The sequence below is a fragment of the Acipenser ruthenus genome, chromosome 10 (genome assembly GCF_902713425.1).
Source record: "Acipenser ruthenus chromosome 10, fAciRut3.2 maternal haplotype, whole genome shotgun sequence".
NCBI lineage: Eukaryota > Metazoa > Chordata > Actinopteri > Acipenseriformes > Acipenseridae > Acipenser > Acipenser ruthenus.
Genome location: NC_081198.1, coordinates 33,493,059 through 33,511,691, shown reverse-complemented (window position 1 = coordinate 33,511,691; position 18,633 = coordinate 33,493,059). Strand labels below are relative to the sequence as shown.

At 37.6% G+C, this 18,633-nt stretch overlaps 1 protein-coding gene across 6 annotated transcripts in view; it reads right to left on the bottom strand.

Annotated features, from left to right (window-relative positions):
- Positions 1–18,633, bottom strand: part of LOC117405963 (tensin-1-like) — a 298,134-nt gene that overhangs the window by 64,307 nt on the left and 215,194 nt on the right. For all 6 annotated transcript variants that reach the window (XM_059032054.1, XM_059032059.1, XM_059032053.1 and 3 more), the window contains 6 exons: positions 18,061–18,173; positions 16,053–16,113; positions 13,417–13,492; positions 8,658–8,787; positions 6,551–6,616; positions 4,214–4,330 (listed from right to left, as the gene is read on the bottom strand). In XM_059032054.1, coding sequence (XP_058888037.1) covers positions 4,214–4,330; positions 6,551–6,616; positions 8,658–8,787; positions 13,417–13,492; positions 16,053–16,113; positions 18,061–18,173 — 563 coding nt within the window. The remainder of the gene's footprint in view (positions 1–4,213; positions 4,331–6,550; positions 6,617–8,657; positions 8,788–13,416; positions 13,493–16,052; positions 16,114–18,060; positions 18,174–18,633) is intronic.

Sequence of the window (18,633 nt, the reverse complement as noted above, 5' to 3'; positions counted from 1 at the left end):
CACAGAACTGAGCCTGACCAGAGGAAAACACACAGACATTAGCATTCAGCCCCGTGGTCAGTGAGGGCCACACAGTCTGGACCTCTCGCCTTCCTAGTCAGAGAGGAAATAAAGTGTACCACTAGACTTCCTTGCTAACAAAGGACTTTAAAGCTTCTGATAAAAGCTGCATATGTACAAGCTGAATATATATGAACCTGCAGGACTGTTACCAACAAAGCAAATCCTAGACTCCTGGAAAGTGTACAGTGAACAACAATTTCTTTTTTTTTTTTTTTAGTCGTCGCCAATTTTTTACCCCGGTTTTTCTCCGCAATTTAGCATGCCCAATTATATCTGTATCCTCGGCTCACCGCTCGCAACCCCCCCACTGACTCGGGAAACGGAGGCTGGAACACGCGTCCTCCGAAACGTGCTCCTGCCAAGACGTCATTTTTCGCACTGCAGATCCACAGCAATGCCACCAGATCTATAGTGCCGGAGGACAACACAGATCTGGCAGCTCCACTGCAGAACCACAGGCGCCCTATCGGCCACAGGGGTCGCTGATGCGCGGTGATCCGTGGATTCCCCTGCCGACCTAAGCCCTCCCTACCCAGGCAGCGCTCAGCCAATTTTGCGCCGCCCCCTAGGAACTCCCGGTCACGGTTGGCTGTGACATAGCCTGTTGTACAGCCCAGCTTTGAATTTTGCATGACAAGCCAGGGGTTATACGTTTGCATTTTCTTGAACTGAGCCTCCGTCCAAACTGCACCTGCTCCGGGCACTTCGTCGGTGGATGCACTGTCCTCCCTAGTGATGTGTAGTTCGCGAACGAATTGTTCTTTTTGAACGACTCACTAAGGTGAACGATGGGAATCGGATCAGAGTCCCTATTGAATCGGTTCTTTTGTTTCACCCCATGAACAAGCTGCGTGGCGCACAGGAGTCGAGTTACCAGCCAAAAGTCATGAAATGATTCCTTAACTCTCGAGCCTGGCTGATTTGTTCGTTGTAACAAGGAAACCGGGTAGCCTCTCAACTCATTGAGTGTTATGAAACTGAAGACCGTATGTGCCATGTTGGATCCAAAGTCCCGCTTACTTAGTGCAAGATAAGAACTCTGTGTGAGCCAAAATGGCATCAGTTACATCCTCCAGACCATAGCTATATATCTATGATCCAGACGGTGTGTACTTTCTAGAGTGCTGCTTCACGCTGTCAGAAACTCAGATTACAAGTTTGTGCACCATAATTTTATTTTTTATTTTTCTTACAGTTCTTCTTAGTTTACTATGTACGTAACCTTGTGTAAGTCTGCCAAACAAATAAATAATAAAATGAATCACTACTAGTTGTAGCCTATGTGTGTTTGTTATTTTTTATACACATACAAAATTAATCATATCTATAGTTAACTATTTTGCACAAATTATCTTGAATAAAGTCATCTTGAATAAATTCAGCCAAATTACTAAATAATAATAATAATAATAATAATAATAATAATAATAATAATAATAATAATAATAATAATTGAAATATACACCACATTTCCAAAATAAATAAATACAAACATCTACTGGTATTGTAACGTTATTGTACCCAAGGCTTAATTATATAACTTGTGATTACATATTTGACCTTGAGGAATGAATGTATTTTATACATGACAATTTACAACTACGGTTACATATTTTATAATTTAATAATGATGGCGATTCCCCTTAGTCCACAAGGTGAAACGTAGTATCAGCTACGATACAACAACCTTTTAGGAGGATATTGCACATTCTAATGGATGACGTTCTTAAACGTCTATTATATTTTACACGCACATTAAATATACATTTTCTAAATGTTATTTTAAAGTGTTAAACACAAAAAAATACTAAATATATACACGTTTAAACTGTTTATATAAAATGTACATGTTGCGGTTATGGGTGTGCTTCAACGTGTGATTGATTACATGACTAATCCCAAAGGTTTACTGGATAGAAGAGGAATTGGGCAAACAGCGTTTTGCTATGTGCTGAATAAATACCACGGATTAGTTCCACAAATACTACTCGTTCGAGCCTCTCTTTTTTGTTGTTGTAAAAAAAATGGGTGACTCCAAATGTATAGAAAAAGAAACACGTAAGAAATGCAATTGACTATTTTTTTTTTAAAGATTTGATTAAATTAGATTGATACTGGCTAAACAATGCTAATGGTTCAAACTGTTATGTTATCTCCAGTATTCTAAATATATATTATTATTTTTTTGTCAAACTAAATTTAATTTAATGTTTATGAACCCAGTCAACCAAATATATTCTCCCTAGCTTTTTGTGCAGTTTGTGAACGACTCGTTCTTTCCGGTTCAAATAAACCTACGTAAACAATCTTAATGCTGTCTACATTGATTGGTTTTGTGTCATTGAATCAGTGAATCAAATGAACGAAATGAATCGATTCACCAAACTGAACTGAATCAAATTAATCGAGTCACTAAAAATAATCGAACTGCCCATCACTAGTCCTCCCCGACCCCGTCCCCCTCTCCCGCCGAGTCTGACTCACTAGTGGTCTTCTAGCTAGTGGAGGAAGTGCCGGTGGTGATGCTGAACTGGCGGGATTAGCAGCGCAGACAGCGCTGCTAGCTAAGGCATAGCCATCAGGAGCAGTTTACCCCTCATTTTTGATTTGGCTTTCCTTTCCCACGACATGTTTCAAATTCAGTAGCGACGACTAGCCTAGGCTACGTGACGTGATTACGTAGGGACCTCTCGCTAGCTGACCACCACTGTTTCAAGATCAGTTACTTACCTCGCCGGCCCGCCCCATAACCTCTATGTACAAATAAGAGAGCAGGTCTGGAATCGGTGTGGCAGGATAGGATGAGCTTTTACGGGGGGCGGGAGAAATAATGAGGAGGCAGAGGCAACTTTAACTCTGATCGCTTTTATTAGAATGTTTACAGTGCAAACAGTGGAAAAAATAATAAATCATGCCGCGAGAGGTACCGGATCCGGGCAAATTAGGTGCCGGAACAAAAAAAGTCAAATCTGAGAGGTACCGGATCCTGTTCCGGCAGAATCCGGCTCAAATTAAGCACTGAAGCTGTGTGGTACTAATCAGACAGAGTTGGAAGGCAAGGCTGAACTAGCCATTCACTCAATTCTGTAAAGAACTAAACCTGGAGGTGCCAGGATTCTGAACTATTAGACAAAGCCAAGGATTCCCAATCTGTTTCTTAAATCTTCTAACATTAGCATTGGCTATTTCAGAGCTGATTTAACATTGCCATAATGTTCTGGCACTTCATTTTGGTAACAAATCTCAACACACTGTAATTGTCAGCAACCAATTTCCTAAATAACTATTGGACAGGTAATAAGCAACAATAACCTAAGTGTCGATAACACTATGGTTCGAATTCAAAAGCAAGAAGCAAAATAAATGTATAGGCTCTTCACAAAAGCCTTCAAATACAACTGCAAATATGCATGTTCTAGTAATATAATATATACTCCAATTAGTCTAAATTCATGTTTAATTAAGACACTGTGGATATGGCGATCAATAGTCTATAGATTTACCGAATCTTGATTTGTACTGTATGTGCTTAGAAAACCAAGCATGGCTGTGTCATGTAGGACAGGGAGATCAACTGGAATCTGGGCCAGTGAGAAGGAATGTGTGACCGAGTCTAAACACCAGTGTTATTCATCACAATCCCTGACAGCTCAGAGCTCTGCACTCCTGTAATCTCTTCCTGAGGTCCTTAGTAAATCAGAGGCAGTGACGGGGACTGACACCCACCTGTCCCCAAATTTAATCTGAGCAGTGTGTGAGTGTGTGTGCGGGGGGAGAGTAAGAATAGTGCAGGACCTTGTCACCCCACGCTGTCCTCCTCTATCTTACATCTGAGTGGATCCCACAACAGTCAGCAAAACCAAAGCAACACACACACAAACTGCTAAACACTCAGCATGCCCTGCAATAATTTAAAATACCACGTAGTGACAGCTTTTCAGGATCAAGCCTTTGTAAGGGATAGAAAAGCAGACGATTAACTTATTATAAATCACAAAAACAAAATATTGTGCTCAGGAACTACTATTAAACATAATGTCACGTGTGAAATAAAGTACTAGCAACTCGATTACTGGAAATCACTGTCTCTGGGTATATGCACCAATTACTGAGGAGAACTACTGGATAAAAATAAGCATTTGCCACGTACCTTCATTGGTGTCCTCACAGCGCTGGTTGAAGTTCTCGTAGGAGTCCCAACGGATGAGAGGGTCCTGGGTGTTGTAGTCCACTGAGACACTTGGGCCATTCTCCAGGTGGTCCATTCCTGGGGGCAGGAGAACATGGATAAGAGAGAACTGGGGTTGTGCTGGGAATGGAAGGGGGTGGGGTGGGGGGTAGTGAGGTACTTCCAGGACAAGTCTGGACAGACATTCATGTTATCAGTCAAAACTGATTAGAACAAAAAAAAAATAAGGGAAGTGAATTATGCAATACAGTTGAATTTATTGCATTTTCCCTGATTATTGCTGTAAGTCAAGTAAGTGAAGTAGATTAACATTTTGACAAAATTGGTGGGAATTCAATTTATCTAACTACCACCACTGTTTCTATTTATTTGTTTCAAACTATGTTTTTAAAGGTTCACTTGCCCCTTTTTTTTATTTATTCAAAGGTTTTCCGGTTTTCAGGAGAAAATATCTAATCAGTGTCAATTACAAGAGCATTTCCCAGTGAACTTTGTTCAGTCAGGGTTTAGTTTACTTTTAACCTGCTTATTGCATGACTTTAATATAAAACAAATTACTAAACAATAAAGGGTGTTGATCACACTTTGTGTAGCTTGCTTTGATTTTGTTTATAGGGGATATTTTCACCAGGCTACGGCAGATGTTCAGGAAGAAACAACAAGTACTGTAAACAGAGCAGCCACTGGGCAGTGCATCACAGAACTACAGTGTGCAAATGATGATGCGCTCTGCATAGCCGATCAGACTGCTTTACTCACATTGGGTAGCAGTGAGTTCCTCCTAGATAAGCCCAATTAGAATGAACAAACTATAGTGTTATTCCATCTCAATTGGGTCAGGGAGGTTGTTCAACCTGCATCAATTAATAATGTTTTGTTGGAAATCCTCTGAAAGAATTTTTTAATTTCTAGGTCATCCCCAGCATGGAGAAAAAGGAGGCCTAGGACACCAACATGGTTATTTTTTCAAACTTCAGACACAATGAGGGTATGAGTTACACAGCTCTTCTTCTGCATGCATATGTAAAGGGCAGTGTTGTATAATACACTGCCGTTACGGATTCTGTCCCCAATCGGTGAGATGAGGTTAAAGCTCTCGAACCACGAATGCAGAGGAGGCGGACCCTTTAAGTTGTGGTTTAGATACTCGCTTGTAGCGTGCAGGGTCACCTCCAACATGTGGTTTCGAAACTGCTGTCTCTAATCCACTTTTTGTCAGTGTACTATACCCACAGAAATTAATTATATATGTTGTCATGGGTGCCTAAAAAACAGGTTCTGTCCAAGATTTAATTTTTTTTCCCCCAGTTATCAGTTACTAATTATTTATTTATATTTAGTGTGTTTTTAGACAATGACTCTTCTTGCGCATTTTATTATTTTTAAAATGTAATTTATTTAATAACATTGTAACTTTTTGCCATGTATTTCCATTAGAAGAACTCAAACGGCTACAGGTTGACTTGCTTTCTCAGTACCCGTTGCTGCTTTTGTTATAACTGATGTGTTTTAAATGCAGACTGCCTTTCTTTCATGTGACCTCTTGATGCAGAATGCAGTGAACCTGCAAGGAGTGATTGATACATTTTCTTCACTAATATAAAAAAAAATGCATTAAAAAATCGAATTCACTGTAGAGTGTGAGTCTTTCACATAGGACATTTGAAATGCTCTGTACTGAAAAAAAACTGCAAAATGACCATGCAAATTTACAGTGGTCAATTTTTATAAGGCAAATTGATCTGTTAAGAAGAGGGATAAACAATATATTGTATTTTACAGCTGGTTTCTATTATGGGTTTGTGAAATATTTTATTAACTGGCAGTAGTACAATCAGACAACTCCTCCAAATGATTGACGGAGTGCCCTTTTAGGCACCCCTGTATATAGTTCCAATACTGTAACAAACTAGCACACATTCCAAAAACAGCAGTGGACATCTGCGCAATAAAATTACTCAACACATTGCTAGCAGAATCAAACACATTGCTTAACGCCATTGCGCTTATTAACAAACCAAGGTTATAGAAGTGTAGACTCTCAAACAATCAGAGAATACTGCTGTGTGCCAACTAGAATTACACAATCTGAAAGTGCGTGGTCTGTATGGCTAGAGATTTAAGCAGCGTGGTAGGGAGCTGGTTAGCTTTCACTGGACAACACCAGCAATTGGCCCACATGAGAAAATCATGGAATACAACACAAGAATGATGGCACAATGGCAACAACAGGAACTGTATACTATATATATATGTTCATATATGTTAGGGTTGCAAAGTTCGATAGTGACAGCCTACCTTGTATTTTCTCTGGGCCAAATGAGAAGACAAACTCCACTTTTCCATATTCAGGGAACCTGTCATCTGCAAAAAAGATGGTCGTAAAAATGTGCGATTCTTAAACTCCCAAGTATTTTTTTTTCATAAAGGTTGCAACATATAGAATGCAACTTGTAGAATTCTGATGGTGATGGTTCGCAAAACATTTTGCCTGAGGAGTTGCTAGAGCATTGATAAAAAGATGTTGGTTTACCAATGATTCCTGAGATATTAGCAGTTGAAATAGCGGTGTTAGTGTGTCTGTATCTGTCCATAAACAAAAGAATAACGATCCTAAGATTCTACTTGCTGCATTCTACTGTTATGGATACACTTGATTTCCTATCACCATTCATTTCCTGTGTTACAGGTAAAATAACCACACGTAGAGTCCCATATATTCAGGTGGGCGTTACTGGTAATTGTTCAGGTAAGTGAAAGTTACATTATGATACTCGAGTTGCTATGATACTCATAGTCATATTTTCAAAGCATTTACTTCAGTCTTTACTCCTATTTTTGTAAAGCAGAAAAAAATATTGACTTTACAAAAATAGCATAAAACATCCAAGTAATGTAACTGCAGGTATCTTAAGCGCTTACAAGTTGTTTGTATCTCAGTTTTATATATTACTGTTGAATTCTCATCTTTCAAAAAATAGGGGTAAATTAAAATATGGCCTTCGATCTTAAATTGTGTAATTGATCCTGCTGAAGTTCAATTAAAGAATTAAGGAACTGCTTGGAAAAAAACTACCTAGAACAGAGTCCTGAGAGTGGGTGAGATACTCTGTTGACAAGGTAAGTGATAGTCCCTGGGGCTATAAAAAAATAATCATCCGAACTGCATGTGCATCTAAGATTAGTTTCATGATAGGGCCAAAGAGTAATTAGTTCAAAAATAGTGCATTGCAGGGGACCAGTAGAGAGTTAAATTTGGACTACCTTTCCATTTGCCACTGAGTTTAAAGTGATTTAAATTGACTGTATTTCTGTTTGTTTCCATCAGGAGCAGACAGGTAAATCCAGAGTGAAATGGGTCTCTCTCAGCCCTAGTTAGTAGGACTGTGGGCCGGCAGAACTCAATCTCTATCACTCACTTTTATGGATGAAGTTACTTAATGAGTGTCCAATAAGAAGGACTGGAGGAAAAAAAAACACATGTAGGCAGTTTGGCTGGATGTCAGTTAATTATACAATTAAGGAAAAATTTAATGTACACAAAATGGGAATGATTATAAAAAAAAAAAAGCGGTTTAATGGTGCAGATAGAAAAATAGCATTAGTTTCTTATATATTCTACGTCTAGCGTTACCAGTGCAGAAACTAGGACTCTGGCAGTAATATGGTACTGCATAGGAAATATTATGAAATCCATTGGATTTTTCTTTCCTTTATAAACACTGCCCCCTTGGTAATTTTGTGGAACTACAATGGTCCTACTATAAATGCAATAGGCTTATCTTTACGTTATGGATGAAATTGACCCATGGTAGTTATATGTTAGTGCAGTGAGAATGGTATTAAACAAAATATTGTCCATATAGCAATAACAGGGATTATACAAAGAAAATAGAAACACCTGTGATAAACACTACCTTCAAACAAGTATTACTATCGGAACACAAGGTAATGGGCTGTCCCACACATGACAGATCCATTTGTTACGCAAATAGAAATCCTGTACTATAAAAAGCTGTATCTCCATGATGCTTCCAGTTTCAGCCACAGAGCAGACCTGAAAGACATTGATAAAGGGCAGATAGCATGCATTTGGTCGGCATTTGCTTCTGCGGTGACTGTGTGTCAGACTTTACTGCAGATTTCCACCTACATTTTCCCTGAAGGAATTAGAGGAAAGATCATGTACCATTCCTAAACAACACCTTGCAGACTTATCAAGTCCAATCAGTGCTGTCCTGGCTGACGATGGTGGTCCTGCATCCTACTGAGATTAATTATCCCTTAAAGAGGGTGTATTCGTGTATTGTATAATACGCCAAAACTGTGAATGAATTTGTATAGGAAATACATTTATGTTTCAATATAAGAGAGGAATGTCCAGATATCCACCCCATTGTATTACCTTTAAAGGTTTCGTCAAGCTCGTCCTTGCCAAAGACGACCCCCAGGTCATGGATGGCACAGGTGTGGAACTGCACTCGGAAAATGACGTCACGCGTTGGGCTGCGGAACCGCTTGTGGTAACACTTCAGCTAGGGAGAGAAAATGGACCATTAAACATCTCACAGGAGGGGTCAGTTTACTGACCAGACTGACACTTCTTTCAGAGTAAAAAAGTAGGATTCAGCATATAACAAATGTAGAAATATTCAAATAAAGTGGTCTGCTAGTCCAGTGTTTCTCAACCTTTTTGAAAACAGGGACTGGCTTTTAGTGTCGCTCTAAAACCTTACGTTTTTTTTGTTTTTTTTTTGTAAGCATTTTATCCAAGTGCAAAGTGAGCAATAAACATATTCACATTTTGAAAAAACAAAACATGACAGGGACTGGCTGTTTAAAAAAACAGCATGGTTTCACAGATCATAGTTTTATACGATTACAATTTTGTTTACTACTCTCAGAAAGGTTGCCTTTGAACTTGCTTCAAAACACAATATCTTTCATGTGTTCCCTGCTACCTCTATAACAATATCTGGTAGGCCCACCCCCCCATCCAAGCCAGTTGTTGACTCCCAGGTACTTGTTCTCTCTGTCCTAGTTCCTCCCAATGCACAGGTGGAGGGAGGCAACAAACAGAACACATTCCTGACTGTCCTGACAAAGATGGTAACCCAAGGCTCCACACGCTGGCCAGTACAAATCTATAATTAAGAGATTAACTGGAAGATAGAGGGACACAAAAATATGCAGGTTTTCTATTCCAAGAGACTTTAATAAAACAAACAAAAATAAATTAAGAAAAACATCATTTTAGTTTCAACTGCCAAACTGGCAATCTGTCGCAAGCTAAGAGTGCCCACAGAAACGGGAGCATTGCTGGTTTTGGAAGACCTCGCTTTAAAAAAAAAAAAAAAAAATTCCCTGAGCTAAAACAATATTTGGAAATCAAATACAACTTAAAGCTGATATTATATCTAATTCATTTGTTAGTTTATTTTTAGTGCGGAAATAAAGGACATTCACATGAAGGGGAGTGAGGCATATTTCAGTCAAAGGCTTTGATACAAAGACAGTCAGGGAAAATGTGCAAACAGAGAGCTTTTTTTAATCTATTATGATAATAACAGATACCATTTTCTGAAAATGAAAATACAAACGTGATTCAAAACTGTACATCTGAGACCTACAATACAAGGCTACACAGTGAATGGAAGTGCATGGCAGGTCATTTTTATTCATAAGCTATAACCGTCTTAACCTTATAGGGTTGGTATTACCACAACTTATTATGGATGTTATGATGTCCAAACTCACGACAGCATAGTAACATATTAATATGATAGATAGATAGATAGATAGATAGATAGATAGATAGATAGATAGATAGATAGATATTAGTTCAAGACAAATCCCACAAAATATTTGATTGAATTAATTTATATTTGTTGAATTGATTTCCCTCCAAATTAGGCCATGGGGAAGCGGGCGAGGCAGTGGGCTGCAACTGCAAATGTGTGCAAGGAAAGCCAGCAAAAGGAAGGCAACTGGGTGACATTTATACAGGTTTATTGGGAAAGAAAGGTGTTTTTTTGTTTATTTTTACTGGGTGAAACCAGCCTAGAGAGTCATATTTTTATTTTAACAGCGGTATTAGTGAAAGCATTTTAAGTTGGGTTTTTAATATAAGTAAGTGTGCAGTGAAATATAAATGAATGCTTACCTTATGTGAATTCAAATTTGATTACTAAATAGTTCCAAACATAACTTGAAATAAAGTTACAGAACTATCTAATTGGTTCTTTTTTAATATTCTTTACCAAATCTCTCTGGGCTTTACAACGCTTACCGAATGCTTTCATAATCCATTATCAGATTTTACTATGCTTTTACTACTGTACACTCTGATAAAAATTCTAGCTGTGCAGCTATTTTTATTGATTTATCTAAGGCTTTTGATACTTTTGATCACTCAATTATTTTGAATAAGTTGTGCGATATTGGTTTTGATATTAATTCTCTTGCAGTTTCAAAATTATTTTCAAAATAGAGCTCAGTGTGTAAAATCTGATAAATGTGTTCCTCAAGGTTCTATATTGGGCCCTACCCTTTTTTCAATTTATATTAATAATATTGCTCAGGTAATAGGCAACTCTCATATTGATCTTTATGCAGAAGACACTTTTGTATTCTGTTGGTCCTACGCTGCCATTAACTTTTACAAAATTCTATGACTTGTGTCTTTTCCTAAACATTGATAAAAATAAATGTATGCATTTTAATAGAAGAAATACGGCAAGTTCTCTTAATAGTGTTTGCAAAATTGTTACTTCTAGTAAGATTAAATTAGTGCAAGAAGCAGTTTATGAGTATTTAGGTATTTGGCTGGACAGAACTTTGTCTTTTAAAACCCATATTGATAAAGTTAAATCTATAATTGTTTTTCTCTAGAATTGTTATACTCTAGTTCAGATGTGTATTCTTCCAATACTGGATTATGGTGATGTTGTCTATAAAATGGCCAAAAGCTGCTTTGGGGGAGCTTGATGCTTTATACCATTCTGCTATAGGATTTATAACTGCTGCTTCTTTCTTACTCATCACTGTGATCTTTATATTATGGTTGAATGGCCTTCATTGCACACTAGGCGATTGGATCATTGGCTTCGGTTAGTTTATAGAACCCTGATTGGGAAAACTCCACTATATCTGCACAACCTATTACAGTGGCTCTCAAAAGTATTCACCCCCCTTGGACTTTTCCACATTTTATTGTGTTACAACATGGAATCAAAATTGATTTAATTAGGAGTTTTTGCCACTGATCAACACAAAAAAAGTCTACAAATAAAATCTACAAATTGTTCTAAATTAATTACAAATATAAAACAGAAAATAATTGATTGCATAAGTATTCACCCCCTTTGCTATGACACACCTAAATAAGCTCTGGTGCAACCAATTGTCTTTAGAAGTCACATAATTAGTTGAATGGAGTCCACCTGTGTGCAATTAAGGTGTTTCACATGATTTCAGGTTAAATACACCTGTCTCTGAGAGGTCCCACAGTTGGTTAGTACATTTCCTAACAAAAACTACGTCATGAAGATGAAGGAACATTCAAAGTAAATCCGGAATAAGGTTCTTCAAAAGCACCATTCAGGGGTAGGATATAAGAACATTTCCAAGGCATTGAATATCCCCTGGAGCACAGTAAAGTCCATTATTAAGAAATGGAGATAATATGGCACAACTGTGAATCTGTCTAGAACAGGCCGTCCTCAAAAACTGAGTATCCGGGTGAGAAGGGCACTAGTCAGGAAGGCCACCAAGAGGCCTATGGCAACTCTAAAGGAGTTACAGTCTTCCACGGATGAGCTGGGAGACACTGTGCATATGGCAACAATAGGCCGGGTGCTTCACAAAACTGGCCTTTATGGGAGAGTGGCAAAAAGAAAGACATTGTTGAAAAAAACTCACATCAAATCTCGGCTAGAGTTTGCCAGAAGGCATGTGGGAGACTCTGAGACCAAGTGGAAGAAGATTCTATGGTCTGATGTGACCAAAATAGAGCTTTTTGGCCTCAACACTAAGCGCTATGTTTGACGCAAGCCTAACACCGCACATCATCCTGAGAACACAATCCCTACAGTGAAGCATGGTGGTGGCAGCATCATGCTATGGGGATGCTTCTCTGCGTCAGGGCCTGGAAAACTTGTGAAGACAGAGGGCAAAATGGATGCAGCCAGGTACAGAGAAATCCTTGAGGAAAACCTGCTGAAGTCTGCAAGAGACCTGGGACTTGGGGGAAGATTCATCTTCCAGCAGGACAATGACCCCAAACATACAGCCAAAGCCACACTGGAGTGACTGGAGTGGCCCAGTCAACGCCCGGACCTCAATCCAAATGAGAATATGTGGAAAGAGTTGAAAATTGCTGTTCACCAAAGGTCCCCATGCAACTTGACGGAGCTTAAGCAATTTTGCAAAGAAGAATGGGCAAAAATTGCAGTGTCCAGATGTGCAAAGCTGGTAGAGACTAGACTAAATAGACCAAATAGACTCATGGCTGTAACTGCTGCCAAAGGTGCCTCTACCAAATATTGACTCAAGGGGGTGAATACTTATGCAATCAATTATTTTCTGTTTTGTATTTGTAATTAATTTAGAACAATTTGTAGATTTTATTTTTCACTTTGACATTATGGACTTTTTTTGAGTTGATCAGTGGCAAAAACTCCTAATTAAATCCATTTTAATTCCATGTTGTAACACAATAAAATGTGGAAAAGTCCAAGGCGGGGTGAATACTTTTGAGAGCCACTGTACAATTCTCTGCTTTAGTTTACAATTTAAGATCAGATTCATTTATTAGATTGGTTATTCCCGGAGTGTCCACTGTTTTTGGGTGTAATTCATTTCAGTTTGTGGCTGCTTATGACTGGAATGAATTTCAAATCAAATTAAAACTAAAGAGTTTTGTTTCAGAGAATGTTTTAAATTTGTCTGATGCATATTTTTTTCTATATTGTATTTGTTTGCTTTGTGCTGCTGTGATGTTTGCCTCTTGAGCAGACCGTCGTTGTAAATGATAATTTGTTCTCAATCTTCTTATCTAGTAAAATAAAGGTTAAATGAAATGAAATGAAATAAGGGTGTTATCAAAGATTCATCAATTAATAGCGCATCAGAATTAGAACTTGGTGCATATTCCGTGATCTTACCATAATATCTCCTTTGAGAAGAAGCCCTGGTTCAATGGTGATGCAGATACTGGTTTGGCCATCTCCTTGTACATTGCTAGAAATAGATAATAGAACAAGAAGGTAAATGCAAAGTTTCACCTAACAGAATAAAAAAAATAGATCCACTGTACATTTAAATGTAAAGAGTGTGACATTGATGGACTGGTTCCTGAATACCGGTATATTTCCAGACTCTAATCTCATCATTTGTAGTAAAAGATATATGTTTATCACAGGTGAAAAAGTGGTTCTCAAAATCTTCATGAAACTGTTCAAGCCTATTGTTAAATAATTTGAAACTGTACTGTATTAATAAAAAAACAGATTTTAAAAACATTATTTATTAAACATTGCGTTAAAGTACAAAGAGCTAACAAAATAGTCTATTTATTTTCTATTATAATGCAGACATTATGGTAAACATGTATCTGACCTTGTATTGATATATTCTGATAGCTCCTTGGATAAGTTAAACTTGCTTTGAGCGTGACTGGAGAATTCTAACAGCCTTCAACTGAACAGACGTACATTCAAGCCATCTGACCTTTCAACCAGTCAAGGTAAAAGGCAAGTTTGTTCAGTCCTAAATACTTAAAGCTCACATATAAATATATAAAATTATACTACTGAATCAGCAGAACCCAGAACTACTCAATTTAATCGTAAAACATATTTAAAAGGCAAAGGAAAGGTGAAAAAAAAAAAAAAAAATGTAATTGTATGTAAAAATAATGTGATATCTTGTAACAATTGTAAGTCGCCCTGGATAAGGGCGTCTGCTAAGAAATAAATAATAATAATAATAATAACATTTACCATAAGGTGTGCATCTTTTACGTAGGGAAACGTTCGGCGTACGAAATGGCAGTAATTAATGTTACATGAAGCATGTTGGAGTTATTTTGTAATTTGTATGAATAGGGTCCGATATAGTTGAGCAGTTTATATAGTAAATGACGCAGTTCATCACAATATTAATTTGTTTAAAAGAGTTTGTCTAGGATGTCAATTGAGAACAAGGAAAAATAGGTCATATATAAAAAAGCCTTATAAAAGTTTACCACGGTCAATGTGCATGATAATTTTGCAGTTTACCCATGCTTTTCCCATGGGTATACTATGCATAGTTTACCGTGGTTTGCAATGTTTTTTAAAACAATTTGCTATACCCGCCTAGGCTTTACAGTGCTTTCCTGTGCTTTGTCATGCTTTCACTATGCTTTCTTTTACACTTGCGTAACTTTTATTAGGATACATCTTGAAAATGTAATACTTTATTATTTAAAAAGAAAACACAGTAAGGCTTCAACTTCAATATTCACAGAGTTGAATTTTAGTGCCTGCCCTCGGAGGATAGAGTATCAGAATCCTCGTTAAAATAGGGATTAGACGCTTCTCACGAAGAGTCGTTAGCATTCTCATCCCAGATGAGATTATCTATAGATAATCCCTTAACCAGGGACCTAAACAAGATACTGTCCCTTTAGGCTTGTAAATAAACTCCCCAAAATATCTTTAATAACCTGTGTACTGCTATCTCACTGTGGGAGTGGAATTGTTCTTGTGTTTCTCATAAACTGTTTCTGTTATTGTTTTTAGGTTTATCTCTCATACATCAGGACCCTCTCGCTGTTTTACATGGTGTAACATGAAGAAACACATTGAAGAGAATCAGCTTTAGATGTTTAATTTGTATATTCTTGGTAGCCAAATGGATGGGTTCTCAGCCCCTAATTTCTCTTCTTACATTTTTAATCACTACACTAAAAATGTTATTAGCTGCTGTGAAGTTCATGGGACTATGTTTACATTTTTGTTTTCAGTTGTTTCTTTGAGTTTGATAATTTCAGCAAGCCATTTCTCAAAGGTGAAATAAACAGCTGTCATTTTTAATTTGTTGTTGTTTGTTCAGCTTTTGTAGCCAGGTGCGGTGACCACAGTATGGAGCAAATGGCTTTTAAAAATTAAAAAGGACAGTTCTGAAATCCTAGGCTTGTGCAGCCGTCTAACGTGTCATAATGACCGCTGGACCCGGAACCTGATGAGGTTTATAACTAGCAATACAGTGGACATTAAACAACCCCATGCTTTGCTACTGATTTAATTCATATAAATTCATATGGGCTAAGCATCTTGGTAAATTAATTTAAATAAGTGTATGGTCCAATATAAATGAATGTTTACTTCCTGTGATGTAATTATGAAATGGAACTTAAAATAAAGTACCCACATACAGATAGGCACCTTCATATATCCCCAGAGTCTGATACACTTGTGGTAATGATTGTTGTTACTAAGTTTAATCACAATCGAGTTTGTGGTTCTCTAAATATATTGTATTTAGAACAATACAATGTAACACATGCAAACAGACTCCGCTAAATAATGATCCCCAATAAAAATTTCAAAAAAATCATGAATGTGATTTAATTATAATACATAGGAGGCAAACACAGTAAGTAGTAAGATTGGTCACAGCATGGCAGTCTAGTCGCACAGATGAGTAAGTGATGGAAAACAGCTTTTAATTTTAGTGTGCTATGGAGGCATTAGGCCAGCCCTGCACGAGAGATGGGGATGAGGGAGGGGAACATTAAAAAGTGTGTTCCTCTTACTAGATCCCAGATGTGTAGACTGGCTGCATTGCCTGGTAAATCTTGAGGAAAGGGCGGCAACCTGGAGAGACATTGGAGAACAAACAACAGGAAAACTCGTTAGGAACAATGAAACAAAGGCCTCAACGCGTCCAAGACAAACAGCTGGGCCTTCAATGAGGGCCGTGAAGGATGGGAGTTTACTCAGATACACATCAACATCTCTGATCCTTCAGGCTGTAAACAACGACGTAATTCCTAGGTTTCCAGCTCTATCCACATGCACATAAATAATGACCATTAAAAAACTCAAATTCAGGGCTCCCAGGTGGCGCATCCAGTAAAGGCACTCAGTGTGGACTACAGGATGCGCCCTATAGCCTGGAGGTCGTCGGTTCGAGTACAGGCTATTCCACTGCCGGCAGTGGACGGGAGTTCCCAGGGGGCAGCGCACAATTAGCCAAGTGTTGCCCAGGGTGGTGAGGGTTTAGGTCGGCCAGGGTGTCCTCGGGCGCCTGCAGGCCTGCCTGCAAGCAGCCCAGAACTGCGCAGTCCTCTGACTCTATAGCTCTGAGGGAAGCGGACGACTGATGGCACACGGCTCAGAGGAAGTGTGTGTTCGCCTTCGTCTCTCCCGAGTCAGCATGGGGGTTGCAGCGGTAAGCCAGGCTTACGAATTGGGCATTTCAAATTTGGGAGAAAATGGGGTCAAATACAATTGGCAATTCCACATTAAAAAAAAAAACCAAAACAAAAAAACACCACTCAAATTCCTCTGATCTCCAGCACTGTCATCCTGCAACTAAATAATAATGTACACCTAATATTTACCTAGTGGTTGGTCAAACAATAACTAAAACCTAACTAAAAGATGAGCAATAACATGGATAGTTGGTTTAGAAGTTACAATCAACTGATCACTAACGTATGCCATTAGTTAACTGCTTAGGTAGGTTAGTAGAGTTGAGAAATGACCATGGAGTCTGATAATGATATAATCAGACTGGGCCTGGTACTTGGATGGGGGACCTCTAAGGCAATTCTGATACTGCAGTTTACGAGGTGACATTAGTGACTCAGTAGGGGGCTCTCTGTTCCAGAACTCAACCAATGTTCCAGCACAGAATGTGGTGCTGTCTTGAACCTTATGCTGTTGATCAACTAATACGTGAGTTATAGACTGATTGAGTTTTCACTCATTTGCATGTGAAAATATCAACCATTGTCTACCTAATGATTAGTTATGCAGCTAATAATTGGTTGCTTTCTCTGGTTGAGCATTGCATCTACCTGTTCCCATTTGGGATAAAGAGGAGGTGGTATCAAATTATGGTGACATAGGGGGTGTCTGTCTGTCTGTTCATACATCTGTCCAGCTGTATGTCACATATATATATATATATATATATATATATATATATATATATATATATATATATATATATATATATATATATATATATATATATATATATATATATGTATGTCATCAGCCGTGGTACAGCCGTGGTGGTGGATACATGTTATGACATACTTGTTATTATAACCTCTTTATATCCCCAGATGCGGCACCTTAATGGTCTAAATCCCACCACCATTGAGCTTATTACTATGGCATTGGATATGGATTATTTAGTGTATTTCTGTCCCTTATGGAAAAAACATATTTTTAATATATGGTAGAAAAGTATGATCCTTATATTTTTCATATATAGAAATTGGCCCCTTTTTATATATTTAAAATATATTTGAGTCTGTAATCCATATTTTTATTTTATATGTTGAAAATAAAACATATCCCATATATTTTAAATATATAAAAAAAGTCTATATATGAAAAGTATAAGGATCATACTTTTCTACCACATATTAAAAATATATGTTTGTTCCACAAGGGTAAAAATATGAAACCCCCCAGGGAGTGTAACTTCTAATTAATATTGCAGTATTTAGATATGCCACTGGTGAGTTCCATCAAATACAAATGTTTAAAACACTGTTTAATGATATAAATCAAACACAGGCCTACCTCCTTTGGATTCGAAGTTTGGGATCCCATGCATGATGACGTGGTGCAAAAACAAAGGCTTGTTGTTAATTTTGATGGCTCCTGACAGCAAGCCACTGAAGTACTGTACGTATCTGCAAGAGGAGCCACAACAAGATCTAATAATGAAGTCATTACTGATTAGAAACTTCTACCTGCATATATTAATTAATGCATTCATTTATTTATTTAAAACATACATTACAAAAAATCTGGATGTACATTTTTAAACACCTCTTAAACAACTTGTTTATTTCTTTTTTTGTGACCTCAGAAACTAATTTGCTAAGTATTAACTCACAATTTGTCATTTTTAAAACTTGTTTTGATTTATAAAATAGCATTTTTGTATTCATAGAAAAGAAGCCAACAACAGTCAGTTTCATCATAAAGGTTTTATTTAATCTATGAAAACAGATTTAAAAAACATTTTTAAATGAACTTTGTGAATAGGGCAAGGGGCGGCGGAGCCGTTGGGGGGTGGGGGCAGTATACTTTTACTTCCTGAGATAAAAGTGCATTCTCAAAATAATATTTTTTTCATTTATTCCTGAA